Source organism: Haliotis asinina, chromosome 5 (genome assembly GCF_037392515.1).
Source record: "Haliotis asinina isolate JCU_RB_2024 chromosome 5, JCU_Hal_asi_v2, whole genome shotgun sequence".
NCBI lineage: Eukaryota > Metazoa > Mollusca > Gastropoda > Lepetellida > Haliotidae > Haliotis > Haliotis asinina.
The window spans coordinates 20,827,059-20,846,016 of NC_090284.1; the positions used below are offsets into that span (position 1 = coordinate 20,827,059).

Consider the following 18,958-nt stretch of genomic DNA (forward strand, 5'->3'; position numbering starts at 1 on the left):
CCCTTAACCCTCATTGTTTAGCACCTTACAAATAAGGAAGCTTTATGGCAGAGAGTTTTATGGGTTTCAACTTCTATATAATTATAGAGACAATGTTTCATCACCTGATGAAGGAGTAAATATACCATCAAAGAAGTAAGGGATGTTCCATTTGCCAGCATACCACTAGCCAATGCCAGTGCATGTGAGAAAAAGTAATATATATCCATACCGATGAAATAATTCCAAAGTAATGGAATAAATTGTCACATTTTCTCTTAATTTCTTTTCATCATCTCTTTCCTCCTTGGCTTCATTCTTTGCATTTTATCAATCTTGTAAATCCAATATCCCCTACTTTTTTCATGGCATATATCCGCTGAAACGTTGTGTTCCTGATAATCGTATAAGTTGGCATCCATAAAAATCTCTTCCTTGTGTGTCTCACTTCTAAATGACATTCAAAGACCTAAGGAGACTTTGTTGAGCAAGGTCCCATGCTCTGTATACCTAAAGTATCTCTCATTTCGTTCCTGAGCACATCTTTCTGCAGTTTTTCTTTCATCATGTCAAATGGCTGGCTTGAACTAGCTTTATCAATTAATCTCATTGGCCGCCCTAATACTGTTGTCAGTCATAACATGACTATGCCAGTCTACTGCTACCTGTCTTTAAAGCCAATCAATACTCCATATTGATCCTGGTAGTGCTGTGGGCATGAACAAGCCAGATTCACATGCAGTCTATTTATAGCTTTTCTGTTGTTGTATATTGCCAGACTGCATGCCCATGACGAGTTTGGACTACCTGAAGTTGGCAGGGGCGGGGGCCGTCACTGTCGGTGCCCTTGCCACAGCTGCCGTCTACTACGCCCGACCAGACCATGTCAAGTTTGCAGTTGATATGGACAATCAGTCCGCAGAAATACCCGTAAGTATGCTGTGACTGACCCATCAGCTTCAGGTTTTGTTATTGCCTTCACAGCTTGAGAGGCTGTTCATCAATGATTGAAGGCATGTATTATTAATGATGTTGTTGAGTTGAACTGGTGAGTTTTTCGGTTAGTTGATTAGTAAGTTACCAGTTCATTGTAAACACCTCCTACATTCCTGCTGTTCATTCAGAGTTCATGTTGTAGTAAACAGTGACATGGTTGAGTGGCCATTGTTAGTCACATGACCTGAATGGACATGCTGAGGTGAAGTACTCCATAGAACGTGCTTGGTCATGGGAGCCAAAGGATCTCATAACATCTCTCGGGGAATCCGTCCAAGTGTAGAACTCACCTACCAGTCTCAGGAGTTAGGTGTAAGTTGATTGTGCATCTGTGTTTAGACACTTCAGAACACTTGGCACATGCTCAGATCAATAATGTGTTTGCATCAACAGTAGCATGATACATACACGTTTATGGTATTGACCACAGTTGTCAAACACGACATATTGTGTGTGTTTTTACAACTGTTCAACATGTGCTAAGGACCAACGAAGTCATCTTTGATCAGTTTTGTGGTCTTTTGAAAGCATTTTGAAGTGTAATTGAACGTTTGTTTGTGAGCAGGATGACCTACTGTCTACTATCTAGTTCACAGCATTGCCAGTCATGTGTGTTATAAACCTGTTGAACAAGTTCAGCATGGTTTTAGGTTGATATAAGCATTCATACATAGTATAAAAATTTAAGTTTCTTTGTCAGATGTAAGTGCTTTGAATTATTACAACCAGTTTTGAGGGTATTTGCATGCTGCTCTTTTGGCCAGATGAAGGCCAGATAATCAGTTATTTACAGTTGAAAATGATTTGAATAAACGTTTTCTTCATTTAATCACCATTTTTGTTTATGTGTTCAGTACTCATTATTCTTGTACATATATTGGTGTTCAGTGGTAAAGGCAAACAATATGGACTATGTTTATTTCTGTTATATTTACACCATTTATCAGCATGTTCAGTCAGATCTTGTTTTACTCTGTCCAGATGGAAGTGTGTATTATTTTTATAACCTCATTAACCTAATGACTGTTACATATGTATTATGCAGTCTGGTCTGAAAAAAAAAACCCAGCATCTTTTCACTTCCAAATAAATTATGAGTTTTCCAGAAGTTCCTCAGTGTGAGACTTCTGCCACTAGTTTGTAGATTCAGTACCACAGTCCATATTTTCACACTGCCTATATTTTCTGATGGATTTCATGTCTACCCAGACATAACAAACGTTAAGGTTTCTCAAATAAAATTCGGTCAAAAGATGTTAAAAAGATAGTACTTCATAGTGTTCCATGCAGCATGTTTTGTGTTTGTAATGTATTCTCAGAAGTTTGTGCCACATATTGGCTTGAAACATGTAGATGTGACAGAAGGTACAGACTGAGTTTGGACACTGATGGAAATCATGATAGATGTCAGATTGTCACGGATCTTGTCTCGTATTGTTTCAGGGCAAAGATCGTGCACGTATCTCCCGCCTGTGTAAAGACGGAAAACTGCTTGAGTACAAGACAGAAGATGCCAGGACACTTCATGAGGTGTTCAAGAGAGGAGCAAGACTCTCCAGTATGTATACTGTTGTTGATTTTGATGTTGTAGTTGTTGTTGTTGTTGTGGACTGGTTAACTTGGAATCTGTATGTTTGGAGTGGGATGTCAGTTGGGACCTCAAAACGTGGCTTTCACGGTATTGCAGCAAATCAGTATTTCCAGTTTTGCGTGCTAGTTATGTCTCTTAGAGGTGATTTTGTATGTAAATCGACAGCCTAACGTCCGTGGTTTGTTTACTTTTTTTAAACCAACGGCATGTATCAAATCTCCATAAGCATTCTCCAGCAGGATTATTAGCATTAAGATCTGGAATCTGTCTGATCCCCATCCATACAATACATGCTATAACATTTACATTTCCTATATGACCCTTCCCACTCCAAATATTGCGGAAGTCATGTCTTGAGCTATATTTATCTCCTGCGTGCGGAATGAATTTTATTGTTTACGCGATACGATGGAGTTCTTTCCATTTGTAAATATTAATCGGCTCTGTTTGTCTAATGGCTTTCGCTAAAAAGCTATCAAAGTTAAAATAATACTTTTTTCACAAACGTGTTGATCAAAATGTCATTTTAATTGGATTTCTCAATAAGATAGGCCTCATAAGTTCGGAATTTTATTTCTGATTGTGGATATGTAAAATACCACGATACAAGGTTGGCAGGCTAATATGAGGAGTATAAACTACATCACCAACAGATGAACAGATAGTTATTTGTCTCCTCCCATGAGGTCTATATTTATTACATAGCCTTTCTAAATGTCACTTCTGCAACTCCACATTGCAGAGGTTCAAAAATCCCATCACCTGATGCCCGGGACAAGTCAGTTTTCATTTCGGGCAATCAAGTAATGGCATCTTTCTTGTCCATGAGCTCTTCAATAATTTCCACTTATGGTTTCAAGCTGCAAATATATTTGGATTTCATTTCATATCTTCTCATAATGTAGCTATTAAATTTTGCATTAATAATAGAGTAAAGTTATCGTTCTTTGAAATTTATCACTCTTCGATAAATAGTCCAGTAAACATTAACATCAAACATTGTGTCATAAAATCAGGGCAAGTGGAAAATTAGTCTGGACAAGTCACTTGCCCTGTGGCAAGCGGCTTTTAAAGAAGAAATTGAACCCCTGCATTTAGTTACCATGACCTGAGTATGATTTCATGCTAGGGACATATCACACATCTATATTTGACATCGCATACTTCCACCTGACATCATCAATCAAGTGCCAGGTTAAAATCACGAAAGAAACAAGAGAGAAAAATTTGTGACACAAAAGAAATATCCAAATTCAGATGTTTACAGAATGACGCTGTCCAATTGTGCAAAGACCATTGAATCTCATTAAAGTGAGTTAGTTTAGCTATATGGCGCACTCAGCAATATGGCGGCGGTCTGTAAATAGTTGAGTCTGCATCAGACAGTCCAGTGATCAACAGCATGAGCATCGATCTGTGCAATAGACATGAGTCAACCAAGTCAGCGAGCCTGACCAGCCAATCCTATTAGTCGCCTCTTATGACAAGCGTGGGTTGCTTAAGGCCTATTCTTCCCCGAACCTTCACGGGTCTAATCTTACCAGAAACGCATGGTTATGGTCCTTAAGAATTCTTAACTTTGACCATAGCCAACACGTTTAAAAGTTTGTAGGGCTACGAATGTTTTGGGTATAGCTAGTCAGGGTTTGAATCCAGGTTCACCCTGCTTATGCTGCCATGTTTCCCACCACTATTCCCATACTCCTGGGTGTCCACTAAGTGGTAGATGTTTGAGCCAATCTCTTCTATCTTTCCTACCATGTTAATATGACATGTATGAGGTATCTGAAATAAGACCATCACTTCTGTGTTCTGCCATGTTAATCTGACATGCAATGAGATATCTGAAATAAGACCATCACTTCTGTCTTCTGCCATGTTAATCTGACATGCAATGAGATATCTGAAATAAGACCATCACTTCTGTCTTCAGCCATGTTAATCTGACATGCAATGAGATATCTGAAATAAGACCATCACTTCTGTCTTCTGACATGTTAATCTGACATGCTTTGATGTATCTGAAATAAGACCATCACTTCTGTCTTTTGCCGTGGTAATCTGACTTGCTTTGATGTATCTGAAATAAGACCATCACTTCTGTCTTTTGCCGTGGTAATCTGACATGCTTTGATGTATCTGAAATAAGACCATCACTTCTGTCTTTTGCCGTGGTAATCTGACATGCAGTGATGCAACCAAAAAACTGTTCCAAACTGAATTAACTGTGATGCACTCAGTTTCAACTTTTTAAGAATAGAAAACAGAAGATATTCCCTTTGTTCAGTTAATGGAGCTAGAGCTGCTGAAACAAGCCAAAATGAATGGGTCATGTCTGGAATTAAGAGTCGACGAATTATTTCAGCTTTATTATTCCTTCCATGTGATGCTTGAATACACATGCTTGTTTCTATATCAGTGTTCATTTCATACAAACACAAGAATCTGTATTGGAAAGACACAAAATATAGAATATAGAAATTCAGAAGCATAATTGTACGCTTGAACCTCTGTAAAACGGCACTCATTGGGACAGAAGAAATAATCTGTTTTAGGAAATGTTCCAGATTGTAGAGCTGATGAGAAATGTTCAAGCCATGGATGGGGCTGAACTTTTATGCCAGTTTTGCCAACTTGCCTGATTGGACAGATGCTGGTTTTGCCAGCTTCCACTGTACTTCACCATTACTGCAGCTTGTTAGTATCATGTTATGATAGGGTCATGGATCAGTAGGATGTTCCTGAATCTGAACGTGAAACGAACCTTGAAGTTACAGGTTACGATAAGTCTTGAGCAACCCGTGCTTGTCATAATAGGTGACTAATGGCATTGGGTGGTTTGGCTGACTTGGTTGACACAAGTGATCATATTCCATTTGCATAGAACATTGCTCATGATGTTTATAATGGACTTGTCTGGTCCAGACTCGATTTTTTTACAGACGTTTCATATAGCAGGAATACTGCTGATTGCAGCATAAAATGAAACTCACTCACTCACAATGTGTTGTAAGAATCATCATGATGTTTTATAGTCAATATACGGACATCCTTGACAGTGGATATAGATCACATTTACATTAAGTTTGACTTGGGCAAGGTTTTACCTCTTTTCACAAACATGGGAGACTCTTAATTATTTTTTTAATGGGCCCTTACAGATAATATGATGTTCCTGTGAAGTAACAGTTCAGAGAACTGTATGTCCCATCATTTCTTTCAAGAATGAATCACAAACCAATTTGACTGATGAGTGAAATGATAAGAGTAAATGCTCTGAAAGAGAAAACCAAACAGGGTAGTCATAGATATATTGTGGGTACAGTGAATAATACTGTCCATCCCTGTGGATGCTGTGCGTTACTTTTCTGCGTCCATTCTCTACATTTGTGGGTACTTGACATTTAACCCTGCAAGGGTTGTGATGACTTATCATGCAGGGCATAGGCAGTTGAATGGCTGGGTTTGTAACGAGGAGATTTTAACGCTTAGATGCAAGCAACAAAGTAAACATAATTAAAACACAAGTATCCTCTTGAAGTTGTGACTATCTGTGTGATCCTGTCACATATTTTTATTTTTGTAAGTGAAAATATTTGTCTCCAAAACTGATAATTTTATGAAAAGTCCTAAGAATCTTGATTTAAAAATGACACTGAAAACATCTAGGCTTGCTCAAGTTTTGCAGACATAACTTGGGAAGTTTCATTATTTCTTTTTCAGGGTCTGAGACAAGTAGTACATTTGGGATGGTCATTTGTTTTTCAAAGCAGTGATAAATTTTATGCACATCTCTTTTATATCGTCTGTGTTGCAGCGAGGATGTTTAGCGTGAACAAGTCATGGTACAAACAGAAATTGTTCAAATAGATAGCTGAACAAATCGGATCAGTTGAGCATGCACCATTCATATATTCTAATGACCTCTTTTTGTGTTTTTCACGTGAAAGAGGAACTGTATTTTAAACTGAAATAACACAGTAGGCTGCAGCTGGTTTCTCAAATGCTTTTATTCTTTTTTTAATTATTCATTTGAATGTCCTCATTGATTGTGTGAGGCAGATGTTGCATATTGTGAATCATCAGCATGAGATGTCATTATTGGAATCCAACATATTTATTGATATTATTGTAGTTGTAGTAATAACAATGGGAGTATAAGTTAAGGTAATTGTACTTCAGGTGATTCAGTTAACTGATCAGACAGTACAGAGGTTTTTAAACAGGGTGTGAATTTCATTTATTTTGTATACTTGAGGAAAAGAATCAAATTCAGTTAATATTTCACTGTTAAGCAAAGGATCATGTGAGTACTATTTTGTGTATGCAGACTTGAAGATGAGTGTAGAATATTAGGACATATCTGTGTGTCGACGGTTCTGGATAAGCCAATTTGTCAACATGAGTCAGATGATTGTTCACATGACAGTGGCCTTGAACTTGTGTTTGGGCCAAATACTGTTGAAGGTCAAGGTATCATGTTGAGTGTGTTACACACAAGATAATTATTTTGAAAGTATGTGAAACGCTCAGATTAGATTAAGATCATGATTTTGGATAAAGAAGATTTAAACTTTGTATGTTTATGTTTTTGAAACTTACTATTTAAGGACTAAAGTGTATTCAAAGGGTTATTTTGTACATTTTTATGATATTCAAATATAAAGAAGCCTTTGTCCCAAAAATTCAGAACAGTGGAAAGGTAATGGTAAAAGAGCAAATAGCTCAGCTCTTGAAATTGTGAGTAAGTGTGCCTCTACAAGTGTCAGCAAGAATGCATTACTGCTGGTAGTCAAATGTGAATTTGTGGAATTAATGATATTCAGTTTCAGTTTTCAGTTCTATATTATTTCTGAAACAAAATCCAAACGTTAGAGTATCTCACCTGAGTGTCTTTTAATACATGAATACTGCTGAGTGTGTTATAATGCTGCATACAAATGTAATACAAAATAAACGTCATTTTTTGTTTCACTTATAGCAATACAAGAAAATACAAGTTTAAAAGTCTGAGGGAGGGGAACTTATGTTTTATTGGCGTAAAAAGACAGATGGTATTGGATGAAGTCTGAAATTTAAGATGTTCTTGGTACGGTATATCTGTAAACGTTTAAATGCACAGCATGTTTTTCTTTTTATCAAATTTTAAATTGTCAAGTTTAGATCCAGGAAAACAATACAGGATGCCAAAAAACAACTATTTCATGTTCTGTTATATGTTTTGTAGTGTTGTATAGACAGGTGCTCTCTCAGTCATATATAGTGTACAGCAAGCAATAAGTGATAGCAAATGGGAACAATTTTGTTGGAAGTTTAATGCAGAAAGGGCAGGTGTATGTATTTAATAAATAAAATTTGTATTGATTTCCAGTGATATGTTTCAGAACAATAAATGCGATTGAGGGTTTAAAATTGGATAATTGATTCCTGTTGATTGATGTAGTTTGGTTGTAATCATATGTTTACGATAGTGAGATATAGGATCCCTTTTCACAATGAATTGTTCTACATTTATTTCTGTGTTCATTGATGGAGATAATGTGAGGTTATGTCAGTGTCACTGTTGAACATATGTCGGCTGGAATTAGATCCCAAACAATTCGTATGTTTCACATTAATTTTTGACTGGCTGTGTGCATGCAAAGGACATGTAAAAATATCCACTAGCGTATTTCCGGTTTAGTTTTATGCTTTACTGATAGAGTAAATACACTGTAAATAATAACTGTCTGAAGACTTTTTAAGTATGGCAACTGTTCGTTGCTGAGTACATGCCTCCATTTAATTTAATTTTTGTTTTCAATAATTGTAGTCCTATTTTTCCTGCAAGTGCATAAAAAATCTCATGTTTTTTAGATATGAGAAGGGGATGTGCAGGAAGGATGGTGGTTCTGAGATGTGTTTATACAAAAGCTTGTTCACATTAATTAAGCTATTTCTTTAACTAGTCTCATAGATGAATTGAGGTCACTTGCAGTCAACATAAAACTATGTCTTGGTTTTGATTTTTGTTTTCTTTATAGTGTGTTTACACTATTGGTCAAACTTACAACCAAACCAGAAATACACCAGTGGATATTTTTACACACCCTATGCATGCGCAGAGCATATTAATGTGAAAATTAATGTGAAACCAGTGAATGTATTCTTGTCATAGGGGCTGAATAAAGTGTTAGGCTTAGCGACTTAGTTGACTCTATGTCACCATAACTTAAAGACATTGATTGTTGCTCATGTTATCAATCCCTGGATTGACTAATTATTTACATACCACCATCACCTATTGGACTATGGTTGAGCGTGCATAATGTTGAGGTATACACCAAAAAGACACACAATTGCATGAAAAAAAATCCACAAAATGTTTACAGTTTATATGACTATGAAGTGTATATAAGTAAAATATTGCAATATTTATAATGGTGTATGTGTCTTGCACTACTTCATGTTCAGATGTCTTGACATTTTCTGTTTATAGATAATGGCCCATGTCTTGGATGGAAGCCCTCTGCAACAGAACCGTACAAGTGGATCAACTATGATGATGTAGGTAAAATTGTCCATTCTGTGTCGCCATGTGGAATAGTGCAGTATAGCAGTGTAAATCCATACTCAGTGAGCATTGCTCAGAGGAGGTTCATTTTGAATCTGTACATGTACACAAGGTGTACAAGGGGGACGAGCTGTCCAAGGCACAGTGCTAGTAAGCAAAAGGTGCCTAGATCCATCCCCACTTGTGACAGGGTGCAAAATCCTTGGAGCTAACATTACTTGCAGGTTCTTTCTGTGTTGTCACAACACCTAGTGTGCAGTACACAGCCCCGTGCTCTTAAAAGAACCCACTCAACTGATGGTACAGTGCTGCAGCTAGACTGCGTAATTGCGGGGTTCTGGCAAATTGTACATATCTTGGCACTTTATCCATAAATGTGTGTGCCAAATTTGGCACAGATATGTAATGTAATGCGCATTTTTGCACATAAGGTGCGGAGTTACCTTTGTTAAATGGCTATTTTATTTCATAACAGTGTCAGTAATTTGGGAAACAGTATCAGCTTACCTAAATGTCAGTAATAAGCACAAAACACGTAACCAGAAAGAATTCACTATAAACAAGGTTTCTTTAGCTCCTCACATTGCTAGTTTGGGTATTTTGCATTGTGGAGCATTAATATGATGTAAGGAGCTTGTTTCGCGGTGTGAACCGTCAAGCTTGATGTGTTGTATGGAGTTTATCATCAAAGTTTCATGGTTTGTTTGACGTCAAAATACCGAAGAGAAGGATAACAGATTATTTTACAAGTGAAAACCAGGGAATAAAAAGAAATAAAATGTCACTTGTCAGCGACAATGAACCATCAGAAGCAGACAGTTGAAATAGCAAAGCTATCGATGTTTTTTCAGAAGATACGTTTGATATTAATGAAAATCTTGACCAAGCAGATGAAATAGAAACAGAGGCTACAAGGCCCAGTCAGTGGGTACACAAGTTTCTATTGTTGTGGTTATCTACATATGCTTGGCTTTCTTATGACAAGCTGAAGTAGGGATTTGGCTTTCATCCCTTTAAAAAAAAAGCAGAACAGTTTATCAAACAATGTGAGTTGAAAACTTTACTTAGGGTATGTTTAGCTGTAAGTGTTTTAGAGTAACCATAATGACACATTATTTTCTAAATTTCTCTTATTGGTCCACATTTTAAAATATCAAGGGTCAGTTGGCCCCATCCGAGGAAATCCTGGCTGCAGCACTGATGGTAGGTGACCAGATTGTGGACACACGAACACGTGCAGACACCTAGTTGCGGGTATGGCAACGTGCAGTATCATTGGACAGAATACTTTGACTATGTTTTCCAGTTCTCCCAAATGCCAACCTTTAGAGAATGAGCCTGTGATAACTCACTGTGGTTAACATTCTGCTGGAGTTGAATACTCCCCAGCAGGTTGAGTTGGTTCAAAAAATGCCATGAAAACATACACCGGTTGATAAAGGGAACGCTCAAGTGCCTTGAGCATGTACTAGTTGCATTCACATGTGCATTGTACAAATATCATCATCATCATCATCACAATTCTCATGATAACATGGCTTGACATTACAGGTATTGCAGCGAGCATCTTACTTTGGGGCAGGACTTATCAAGCTGGGCCTCTCACCCACAAATAACACCAATGTTGGAATCTACTCCCAGAACAAACCAGAGGTAAGTCAGGCTTTTCTGATTTCAAAGTAATGATGGCGTCTTGTAGAAATATCTACTGTTCATGTGCAAGGTTTGAGGGTTTACTTCATAGATATGGGATATATATTTGAGTATGTGATATTATGTAAGATATATATCAGTATGTGATATTATGTATTATGTATGTTTCAGTATGTGATATGTAAGATATATATCAGTATGTGATATGTAAGATATATATCAGTATGTGATATTATGTATGTTTCAGTATGTGATATTATGTAAGATATATATCAGTATGTAATATGTAAGATATTTATCAGTATGTGATATTATGTAAGATATATATCAGTATGTTATATTTAAGATATATATCAGTATGTGATATGTAAGATATATATCAGTATGTGATATGTAAGATATATATCAGTATGTGATATTATGTATTATGTATGTTTCAGTATGTGATATTATGTAGGATGTATATTTCAGTATATGACATTATGTAGGATGTATATTTCAGTTTGTGATATTACGTAAGATGTATATTTCAGTATGTGATATGACATTTGTTGTATATTTCAGTATGTGATATTTGAGCAGGCCTGTTACACATACTCCATGGTGGGTGTGCCACTGTATGACACCCTGGGTGTCGAGGCCTGCAACTTCATCATCAACCAAGGTACCTCCTTCTATCAGAGTTACTTATTGAAAAGACAAAGTGACTGACATGATTCTTACCTAAATTGAATTTTGCATAATTGATCTGCTTTAATTCCAGTTTCCTTTTTCAAATTATATTGGAACATATTAGATTTGTCTTTCACAGCTGTAGAATGTTTCAAGTAATATCTAATTTTCATTTCCATTTCAGCTGAAATAAGTGCAGTTATCTGTGATACAAACAAGAAAGTTGGCAACTTGTTAGATAGATTTAGTGAAACGAAGAACATCCGGCACATCATCGTGATGGAGAAGCTGAGTGGAGAGATGCAAACCAGAGCATCCTCTTTGGGAGTCAAGCTACATGCATGGGCTGAAATAGAGGTGAGTTACTTTCTACGGCGATGCAGTCATTCCTTGAAGATCCAGGGCAGAGTTGATCTTTATTGACACCTGCTTGTTTGAAGAGTCAACGAAGAAGATCAGCTGGTGGGTCATAATTTCCCATTTCTGTAGGTTGATGCTCATGACACCAATCACTGGCTTGTCTGATTCAGGTTCGTTTAGTAGCAGACTGTTGAGTGCTGAGCTAAACAACAAACACATCACTTCACTTGCTGTAGTAATGAAACTCAGTTCGAATTTTCATATCCTATGCTATCTCAAGAATTAGATGTATAAGAACTTTCAAATTTGATGTTAGAGGATTTGATTCAAAACGTATTCTTATTTTTTTGCAGAAATTGGGTCAAGATAACCCTCACCCACACAAGGTAAGTTTGTCTGCACTTACTGGCAGTTACTATTTTGAAAACCATGGAGACATGTTGAGATAACCTTGACATTACCACACAGTATAGTGCTGGTGTCATGATTGTTATTTCAAGGTGAAGGTCTATGATTATATCCTATGGTGGACCAGATAACCTTTTGGGTGCTTGATAAGATGGAGAATAATAATGCTAACATTATTCTGGGTTTTGCATCACTTATCGTGACAAATCAGTGGAGGGCCATTGAACACTGAGATAGCCATGGCTTTATTGATCTTTCTGAGTGGTATTTTTTAGGGAGGAGTATTTGAAAATGGAAATTTTGAGAAAGAATACTTCACAACTGAAGAAATTGCTATTTATATTTAAATGATTTCAAACTGTTTACAATAACTCCACATTTATTGAATTAAGCATATAAGTTAGGTTATTTAAGTTCCTATTATTGAAAGGAAAATATTTTGAGGTTTCTAGTGTCAAATACTAAAGAAACAAAACAATGATCATGTGTCCATCTTTACAATTTTTCTAGCATCACAGTACTCATGATGTTCCGGGTTACAATTGGTCTTCAGTAACCCATCCTTGTCATGAAAGGCAATCGGGTGGTCAGACTTGCTGACTTGATTGACACGTCATCGTATCCCAGTTATATGGATCGATGTTCATGCTGTTGATCTCTGGATTTTCTGATCCAGACATGACTGCTGCCACATAGCTGGAATATTGCTGACTGGCATTAAACAACAAACAAACCAAATCTGTTATTGCAGACATTATATGCATCTGGTGCTTTCACCCCAGTTTACCGTTCAGATCTGTATCCCTTGGACCTGCCGGAGAACCATATCAAGGCCTTATTCTAAACCTTGCCCTGATTATGTATTATCAGCAACATGCCAAGCTAATGAAATTCATCAAAGCAGTAGACATGAGACCTGCATCATTTTAGGGCATTCTCCAAGTTGACACGCCATGATTTTGCTGAAACTCACTTCCTTTTAACTGAATGGTTTGAAAAGAAAATCAGCATCTTGTTAAAAAATAAGGTTTATGAATGTTACCTTTGGATTATAATGCAAAAATCTGTCTCTCTATTTTATAACGACTTTGTTTTCAGAGGTTTGGGGTAATAAGATCAAGGTTCACAACTGATTATCATCTTAATGTAAAATTAGCTTGGACAGGTGTCTGGGTGTTTTGTGCAGTTGTGCCAATGTTGTACATTCACTTGTTCCCTACAACCCATACAGCCATCTTACAGCTGAGTGCAGCATTAAACAACAAACCAGGATATATTTCACATGTAGTGGAACCGGGACATATGCTTGTATACAGATTAGTTGCAGTGACACTGGCTGTAGTGATGTACTTTGTCACATGGCCTGATGTCACATGGGTGTCTTGTGTGTGGCGTGATAACAGTTTATCAGTTGTTGGCCAAGGTATTTGTCCGAGAAGGCTGATATTTGTGTACCTGATGTCTGTACAGTCTACAGTGTACAGCGGTTCAGTGTTGTCAATAGCAAAGACTTGTCTGTGATGAGAGCACTTACACATGTGTGACCTTTGAAAAGCTGCAGTGTTTAGATCAGAGACAGTGACAGTGATCAAGTAGTGTTGACCAAATTTCATTTAGATGATTCTGATAGGGAAACTTTTTTTAGCTTAATTAATTAACTAGTTTTTCATGTGATTTTCTGTCATATTTTTCCTATAACTGAATGTCAGTTTGATGTACCATAGAAAGAATAGAATAGTAGTGCCCCCATGTTCCGAGGCTCCTCAGGTTGCTTGACAAACTATCTCCCATATTTTTGAAATAAGGAGATAAGAGCTGCACACCTCATCTTGGGTGGTGGGGTAACCAAAAGATGAAAGTGTCTGTCCATCATGCTTAAGACCTGGGTTTGATTCCCCTCATGGGTGCAGTGAATGAAGTCAATTTCTGGTGTCCCCACCGTGGTATTGTCCTAAAAGTGGTGATGGCCCCAGTCCAACTTAGTGCTTTTCTCGAAGTCTTGACACAGAAAGTAAAATACAGATAATACGAGCTTGATACAGTTTTATGATTCTTCCTTATTCACCTCTTAGCTATGATCTGGTATTTTTCATTCCTCTGTCACCTCAATCTGTTCATCAGCATTGCGTTCGTTAGGCGCTTCAGAATATAATGATCACTGGTTCCGATCTTAAATTCATCCAGAATGTTTTTGGTTTGTCAAAAGCCTGAATCTCCCACAGGAATGGGTCTCCAGACAGTGTAAGAAACAAACTGACATTTGTATATTTCCAATTTCTATGTTGTTTTGGGTTTTTTTTACCTTGTTTTGATTTCATTCTGAAAAGTTAGACTTTTGCTGAAAATGAATGAAGAGAACATATATGGCCATCATGTGTACATCAGGAAACTTGATTCAGCTCAATGTTGGGGTTACCTGGTGATGATTTTAGAACCTGAAAAATACTCAACAGATTTATTTTCATTATCACTATCATTATTTTTGTGGAACTGATGGTCTGAAATGCCAACAACCTGAAAGTGGGGTATAAATAAGCAAACATCATTCCAAACGTACCTCAGATCTGTCCTTATGTCATCCTGTGATGACTGTTGTATGTTCTTCAGTAGATTGCACATCAAAGGAAGTAAAATTGATTGCTGTTCAACAATTGGCCGCAAACCCTACAGCAGATCTGATAGAAAACATGGAATATGGGAAAATAAATGTGAAATTGGATTTTAAAAAGTGCTGAACATGGACAAGGTATTTTAGAAGTTCATTTAGGAATTATATGGACAAGGTATTTTGTAGGACATGAGGACAATTGATAAATTTTTACAAGACTAATGTGGAGTTGTTGTATTTGCAGCCTGCAACCCCCGATGACCTGTGCATCATATGCTACACCAGTGGAACAACAGGTTGGTCTTCCCTGGGGGATCAGAGTTACTGAATATATGTGTGATTGGTATACCATATAAACCAGAATAGTAATAATCACAATAAGAAGCATCTGCGGAATAATGATTCAATAGGTATTCTGGGGTAGAATGGGCCCTCTTTGTCCTATTCTTGTAATAAGGACATGTTGTGATTTGGGGGTCAAAATATTGATACTGGCATGTGCTTGTCATAAAAGAATTGGGTGGTCAGGCTTGGTGGGTTGGATGGCCAGACTTTGTGGATTGGGTGGTCAAGCTTCAAAGGTCAGGTATAAAGGATTGGGTGGTCAGACTTAGGGGACTGCTTGTTTTTGTGTACAATTTGCAGGGATTGAATTTTTATGTCAGTCATAGGATCAAACATGGGGATGAACCACTAAACCCAAATCATTTTCTTGGTTGCTTGATCTAGTTTGGATTATTTATGCTTTAAGTCATGAAATAGGGATATTGCTAAGTATGGCACCAAACAGAATACGAGCAACGCTCTGACAGAACTTCCTAATTCAAAACTCAAGTTTGGGCACCAATAAGTAGTAAGATTTGAGAGCTGAGCAAATGAAAGTAAGATTGTATTCATGATTGAGGAGAGGAGACTTGGCCACCTCGTGTGTAATATGTGAAGGTGGTGTTGTAGCCAATGGATTTTAACATTTTTACATCACACTGAGGACCTGGGTTTGATTCCCTTCATGGATACATGTGAAGGCCATTTCTAGTGTCTCCCATTGCTGAAATATTGCTAAAAGTGTCATTGAATTTATACTCACTCATTCACTTCTGTACGACATTTTATGAAGACCATCAGACTATCATCATCATAATTTGAATATTCATAGCTACATGTGTAATTTCAGGTCTTCCAAAGGGTGCAATGTTGACACACAAAGGAGTTGTGTCTATAGTGGTTGCTTGTGAAACGCATCTGGTATGTATTTGTGGAAGCAAGTATGGAACAGAATTTTAAGAAACTTCCTGTTTTTTTATTATGTATTTTCTCAATTCTCCCTGCACCTTGACAACTGTATGTTTTTGTGTGTTTAGGAAGCGGCTGATTTGGTGATTCAGACAACGGATGTTATGATATCGTACTTGCCATTAGCTCATTCCTACGAACGACTGTTAGAGGTGGGTCATGTAACCTGGTGTGGAAGTCCTCTGCTAACAGTTTTCCTTCTTTACGACAAAGATACATCAATTTCCTGTGCTCTCTTGAAGATTTTGGTTGAAATCCTGATATGTCTCTAGTTTCTTTGTTTTTATGACATGTTCAGGTTTATTCAAGAAGTGTAATATGTAGTTTTGTAATTAATTGTACTCGTTACGATATGGCTAGAATATTGCTGATGTGACGATACATTTTTATTCACTCTCTCATTATTCAAGAAGTTAAATGTTAAGCCTTTGTTCATTTGTGGTTTTCCTTCAACATCCAACCGCCATTCTGTTTAAAGCAGCATTAACTTCAACCTACTCTTTTACTTACAGCCTGAGTATGTAAGCATGTCTTTTAAACTTTTCAACAACTGTCTTTTTTTTTTTTGAAAGAAACAATTAGGTACCCATCTTTCATTCATCTTGAATATTTCATCAGTGTCATTGTATGAGGGTAAAGGAGGTTGTAGAGAGTAATGTTGTTGACGGTTTCTCCAGACAGGAAGTGTTGTCATGGTAACTTGTCCTTCCTTCCAGACCTATGTCTACTTGCATGGAGCTAGAGTAGGCTTCTTCCAGGGGGATGTGAGGAAACTGATGGATGACATCAAAGAGCTGCAGCCCACGGTCTTCCCCACAGTGCCAAGGCTGCTCAATAGGTTCTATGATAAGGTATGAATCCTCTGGTACGCTCTCAATAGGTTCTATGATAAAATACGAATCCTCTGGTACTCTCTCAATAGGTTCTATGATAAGGTACGAATCCTCTGGTACCCTCTCAATAGGTTCTATGATAAGGTACGAATCCTGTGGTATCCACTCAGTAGGTTCTATGATAAGATACAAATCCTCTGGTACTCTCTCAATAGGTTCTATGATAAGGTATGAATCCTCTGGTACTCTCTCAATAGGTTCTATGATAAGGTACGAATCCTCTGGTACCCTCTCAATAGGTTCTATGATAAGGTACGAATCCTGTGGTATCCACTCAGTAGGTTCTATGATAAGATACAAATCCTCTGGTACCCTCTCAATAGGTTCTATGATAAGGTATGAATCCTCTGGTACCCTCTCAATAGGTTCTATGATAAGGTACAAATCCTCTGGTACCCTCTCAATAGGTTCTATGATAAGGTGACCCGTGACGGTCCCGGGGTAGAATAGGTCTTCAGCAACCCATGCTTGCCACAAAAGGTGACTATGCTTGTCGTAAGAGGCAACTAACGGGATCGAGTGGTCAGGCTTGCTGACTTGGTTGACACATGTCATTGGTTCCCAATTGCGCAGATCGATGCTCATGTTGTTGATCACTGGATTGTCTGGTCCAGACTCGATTATTTACAGACCGCCACCATATAGCTGGAATATTACTGAGTGTGGCGTAAAACTAAACTCACTCACTCACTCTATGATAAGGTACAAATCCTCTGGTACCCTCTCAATATGTTCTATGATAAGGTATGTACCTTCTTGTTCACTCTCAGCTCGGTTTGATTCCCCAGTGGGTACAATGTGTGAAGCCCATTTCTGGTGTCCCCCACCGTGATACTGCTGAAATATTACTCTCTGATACCCTCTCTATACCTTGTGTGCTAAGATACGAACCCTTGAGAATATTGATTACTCCAGTACTGTGAACATGCAGAAAACAAAATCATGTATAATCAAGCATGTTGAATGTTTCTCTCATAACAGTGAGAAGAATCCAATTCCCATTGTGATGTTTTTATCCCAGGTTATGTCAGGTGTTAACGCGAGTCCTGTGAAAAAGTTCCTGTTTAACATTGCTCTGGCAGAAAAGGAGAAGGAACTGAAAAGGTAAATTCTTTGAGTGGCATTTTTTAGAAGGTGGGAAGTACATTGTAGACAAATGTATTACTGCTTGACAACACTACAAGAATCTACACCAAAATGAGTGCTCACAAAACAAAGAAGTTGTTATCCATAATATTTGTCTAGTATGAACTTTGTCTAGTGTCCACTTTCCATTTGTTTTTAGTATGTCAGGCATATGATGTAGTGGTCAAGTGTTGATTAGTCTAGGGAGGTTAAGATTGAATTGCGGAGTTCACAAGCCAGGTGCATGATGCATACATACTCTTTAGGAGACAGGATTGACTTATGAACTTCTATGTACATTTTGGTGCTGAAGATAATGCAGGGTGCCAACTTCTACGATTTTATCGTATTTGCTGTGAATTTTAGCCTCAATTACTCAAATTACTCAAGATTGTACTACAAATTCTCTTAAATTTGAAGAAAATTCTTTTAAAATTCTAGAATATAAATAGAAACATATATTTTCGTCGATTAAGTACATTTTCACCAAAAAGAGATGACAAGAGGAACCATAATGCTGAAAATTTAAAAATCGTCTGTTAGAGGTATGTGAAATTGAAGCTTCACTTTTTGTTTGTGTCATATCATCTTTCTAAGCATCATATGGGGCAAAATGTGTTGCTTTTGAGTTAGAAAATACTGAGTTGATGTAACACAAACAAACACTGAGGATACATTAACCCATGGGCCCTGAGAGACCAGTTCACGGGTTGATGTAACACAAACAAACACTGAGGGTACATCAACCCATGGGCCTTGAGAGACCAGTTCACGGGTTGATGTAACACAAACAAACACCGAGGGTACATTAACCCATGGGCCCTGAG

General features: G+C 37.5%; 1 protein-coding gene across 2 annotated transcripts in view; it reads left to right on the plus strand.

Moving 5' to 3' along the window:
• The window catches only part of LOC137283442 (long-chain-fatty-acid--CoA ligase 1-like), a 56,366-nt gene that overhangs the window by 25,342 nt on the left and 12,066 nt on the right, over nt 1-18,958 (plus strand). The window contains exons 2-13 of one of the 2 annotated variants that reach the window (XM_067814932.1): nt 758-909; nt 2,419-2,533; nt 9,045-9,112; nt 10,671-10,772; nt 11,337-11,436; nt 11,629-11,801; nt 12,158-12,190; nt 15,065-15,116; nt 15,995-16,065; nt 16,182-16,265; nt 16,830-16,964; nt 18,028-18,110. In XM_067814932.1, the coding sequence (XP_067671033.1) occupies nt 763-909; nt 2,419-2,533; nt 9,045-9,112; nt 10,671-10,772; nt 11,337-11,436; nt 11,629-11,801; nt 12,158-12,190; nt 15,065-15,116; nt 15,995-16,065; nt 16,182-16,265; nt 16,830-16,964; nt 18,028-18,110 (1,163 nt within the window). In that variant the 5' untranslated portion in view covers nt 758-762. Of the gene's footprint in view, nt 1-757; nt 910-1,145; nt 1,288-2,418; nt 2,534-9,044; nt 9,113-10,670; nt 10,773-11,336; nt 11,437-11,628; nt 11,802-12,157; nt 12,191-15,064; nt 15,117-15,994; nt 16,066-16,181; nt 16,266-16,829; nt 16,965-18,027; nt 18,111-18,958 lie in introns of those variants that run through there. The other variant, XM_067814933.1, reaches the window with a different exon arrangement.